The following is a 3,577-nucleotide window of genomic DNA, read 5'->3' on the forward strand; positions in this document are numbered from 1 at the left end:
AAAGTATATGCTTCCCATCATTGCACGGCTATACTTTACTCGACTTGAAGACGATGGGTTGTCTTCTTGGCAACATGGCTGGACCCACGGCTAGTGGTTGTCAAAGTCGGCTGGGGAGGGGCTTCATGTCACCGTTAAAACCGGTGTTTTGACGCCACGTTCCTACGGGAGGCTAGAAGGCAGTACGGATACTACATTCCTTGGCAGTGCGCTTTTATTATTGCTATTATTGCCGGCGGCAAGATTCATTGGTATGTATAGCATTGGATCTACAATACAAGTGCTCTGGATTAACGAGCTTTTACAATGGAATAGCAGCGGCATCATGATATGGTTGGCATGGAGATATGGATGGCATGGAGATACGGTTCTTATTTGAAGGAAGGATGTTACTGTGAGGCATTCACAAGGTAAGAGTATCCATTATGGGATGTGGCGCATGCAAGGGAACTTACGATGGAAGATGTGCAACGACAGGATCAAGAAGGCTTTTCCTCGGCTATATCACTTGGCACGTCAAGGATGTTATTGTACTGTGTGCTGTCTTGGGGAAACCATGCTGCCCTTACCACCTCTTGTGGAAACATGTGCTCACGGTGCTATGGCAAGACCAATTTAAATACGCATCCTCTGTTCGCAGTTGCAACATGCGGATCCACGGCTCAGGTGGTGTCAAAGTCGGCTGGTGAGGGGCTCAGGTCACCGTTAAATCCGGTGTTTTGGCATCATGCTTCCTTCGGGAAGGGGCTAGTAGGCAGTACAGGTACCTTGGCATTCTTTGCATTGTGGCTTTATTTATTGCAATTATTGCTGGAGGCAAAATTCATTGGTATGTACAGCATTGGATCTACAATACAAGTGCTATCAATTAACGAGCTTTACAATGGAATAGCAGCGGCATGATATGGATGGCATGGAGATATGGTTGGCATGGAGATACGGCTCTTATTTGGAGGAAGAATGCTATTGAGAAGCATCACAAGGTAAGAGTATCCATTATGGGATGTGTCGCATGCAAGTGCACTTACAATGGAAGGTGTGTGATGGTAGGATCAAGAAGGCTTTTGCTCTGCTAGATCACGTGGGCACGTCAAGGATGCTATTGTACTGCGTGCTGTCTTGGGGAGACCATGTTGCCCTTACCACCTCTTGTGGAAACATGTGCTCATGGTGCTATGGCAAGACCAATTTAAATACGCATCCTCTGTTCGCAGTTGCAACATGCGGATCCACGGCTCAGGTGGTGTCAAAGTCGGCTGGTGAGGGGCTCATGTCACCGTTAAATCCGGTGTTTTGGCACTATGCTTCCTTCGGGAAGGGGCTAGTAGACAGTACAGGTACCTTGGCATTCTTTGGCATTGCGCCTTTCTTATTACTATGCTTTGTGGTTGCATCCTGATTGTGAGAGATTCATGTACGTATCATTCCAAAGTCTTTGAGATGGAAGTATTATTCTTGCTGACATGTGTCTTTCTAGGTGGATCATCTTGCATTGAAGTCCCCAGGATTACAGTTATCATTGCTAAGTGTTGTTTTACATGTTTGGAGAATTGTTTACGGTGCATCTATTATAGGTGAACCATGTTAGGATCAAGCAGCATCGTCTTTGGCATCTTTCGGTATCAGCAGGCCTTATTACATCGTTCGATAGTTCTCGTTACCAAGTATTAAAAATTCCTTTTGTGTGAATCCGCAGCAACTTCTATTATCTTATGGTTGTGGATGTCAAGGATACCGTTTCCATGGTTTTGGAAATCAGCTACCTACAAGTCGTCTCTGCATCGGTGGATCTTCGAAGCAATGTTTTTATTGGTGCCATGGCGGATCTCATTCTCCTCAAGTACTTGTATGGATACCTTGGACGTTCTCTCGGCAAGTCAATATTCTCGCATATGCTATTTCATCAAGACCGGATTTATTTGTTGCAGTGCATGATGTGTCTCTCATGACGCCTACCCAAGAAGGTCGCTTGATGGCAGCTACTACTGATATGGCGGATGTTTATTTGCTATGGGTAGAACGGGATGGTGCTTTGCTCTTTTGTGTAAAGCATCGTTGGCAGCTATGATTCATATGCGACAGTGTGGTCAGCCCTATCATGGCCCTATCAATTGCATTTGAGGATTACTGCCTTAGCCGTTGGAAGTCAGACTGTCACTCGGTGTCCTTGTGGTAGATATGGGATCATGTATTGCTTTTTGCTCTTATGGGTTGGCCTCTGTGGGGCATGGGATGGCTATTTTGTCCTTTTATCAGACCGAACATGTTGGCTCGAGCAGCACCTTTATTAGACGATGCCATAGAAGACGCAATGGCATCCCCCGTTATCCGGCGTGGTGCACCGGAGGGGTGAGGATGACGGTTTTAAGATAAGTTTATTCAAATGGCTACGAATTGAGCACGCGCTGATATCAGCTTTTTGCCCTAGCCCGATCCAGCAAGTCAAGAGTACTGAAAACCTGATATGCGTCAGGAAAAAAGGGAGAAGTACCGGATGGTTAAAAGAGATGGAGGTAAAACTACTAAGGGTAGATGTATAGGATCAATAGAAAAAAGGGTAGGGTAGAAAGGTAACACATACAAGGTGGGAGTATGGTGGGTAAGTTCAGAAGTGGGAAGAGTAAACAATCATAAGATGGGGCGAGAAAAGGGGAAGACAAAGAAATAAAGAAAAAATAATAAATGGGATCTAGCGAGAAGCAGTTTGAGATGAATCAGAAGGAGATGGTATGGCAGTAGACTCTTGTGATAACCATTGTACCAAGCGATGACCAGGGGGATCTTCTGAGTATATGGACTGAGGCTCATACTCAGGGTGTTGTATGTTTTCAAGATCGTCTAAAATGAGACAAACTGCTGGCCAAATCGAGCACCAATAATGTCGTGTATTGCTGCGACGAGGACGAGTTTTTGGGAGACGATTTAAAATCCACGAAAGAGGGTCCTCAATGTGATTGGATATCTTAAGCCTTGCATGCATGTTAAGGCAATGGATAAGATGGTTTCGTACAGTGCCCTTTTGTTCACGGCATCTTGGACAGGGTTTGGGTTTTCCACCTGGTAGCCAACCAATGCGCCATCGAACGCACCTGCTTCTTTCATTGATTGACATGGGAAGCCATAGGATGGGATCAATCCCATTAAATGGTCTGCATGCGTTGAGTAGCTTAGTACCGCGTCTAGCCTTGTATATCTGAAGTCGATTGTGGAGGAATGTGCGAATTGCTCCTTTCATTTGGTTGCGATTGGTGTTTGATCGAGGTGATGGTAAATCCATCCAAATGATGTTGTTTTGTAGTAGTGAGCGCCATGAGGATGTTCCAGTACGCTTTGGTGTGATGATTTGGCGTAGCTGATGTAATAGACTATCCGATGGTTGGTTATGGGCACGAAGGATGAATTTTGCTTGGAGGATGGTGACACGATCTTCCATACGAGGAAGATTGGCCATATGGCACATAACCTGTGTACTGGCTTTTGCACTAGCACCGTATATCATGCGAAGGCTATTGGATTGAGCATTGTCGAGTACAGTACGAAGCTTTTTGCCGATAGTCTGGATGGCAATTCCATATTC

At 45.3% G+C, this 3,577-nt stretch overlaps 2 protein-coding genes across 2 annotated transcripts; one reads left to right on the plus strand and one right to left on the minus strand.

Annotated features, from left to right (window-relative positions):
* Nucleotides 1-1,712: 1,712 nt before the first annotated feature.
* Nucleotides 1,713-2,353, plus strand: O0I10_013205 (uncharacterized protein; the record flags this gene model as incomplete). The annotated part of the gene is made up of 3 exons (XM_058493012.1): nt 1,713-1,846; nt 2,051-2,161; nt 2,257-2,353. 3 exons carry the CDS (start codon nt 1,713-1,715, stop codon nt 2,351-2,353), a joined length of 342 nt encoding a protein of 113 aa, XP_058336221.1.
* Nucleotides 2,354-2,689: 336 nt separating this feature from the next.
* Nucleotides 2,690-3,499, minus strand: O0I10_013206 (uncharacterized protein; the record flags this gene model as incomplete). Its single annotated transcript, XM_058493013.1, has 1 exon — nt 2,690-3,499. The coding sequence occupies one exon, from the start codon at nt 3,497-3,499 to the stop codon at nt 2,690-2,692; it is 810 nt and encodes a 269-aa protein (XP_058336222.1).
* Nucleotides 3,500-3,577: the final 78 nt, after the last annotated feature.

This window comes from Lichtheimia ornata (assembly GCF_029851405.1).
Source record: "Lichtheimia ornata isolate CBS 291.66 chromosome Unknown scaffold00319, whole genome shotgun sequence".
NCBI lineage: Eukaryota > Fungi > Mucoromycota > Mucoromycetes > Mucorales > Lichtheimiaceae > Lichtheimia > Lichtheimia ornata.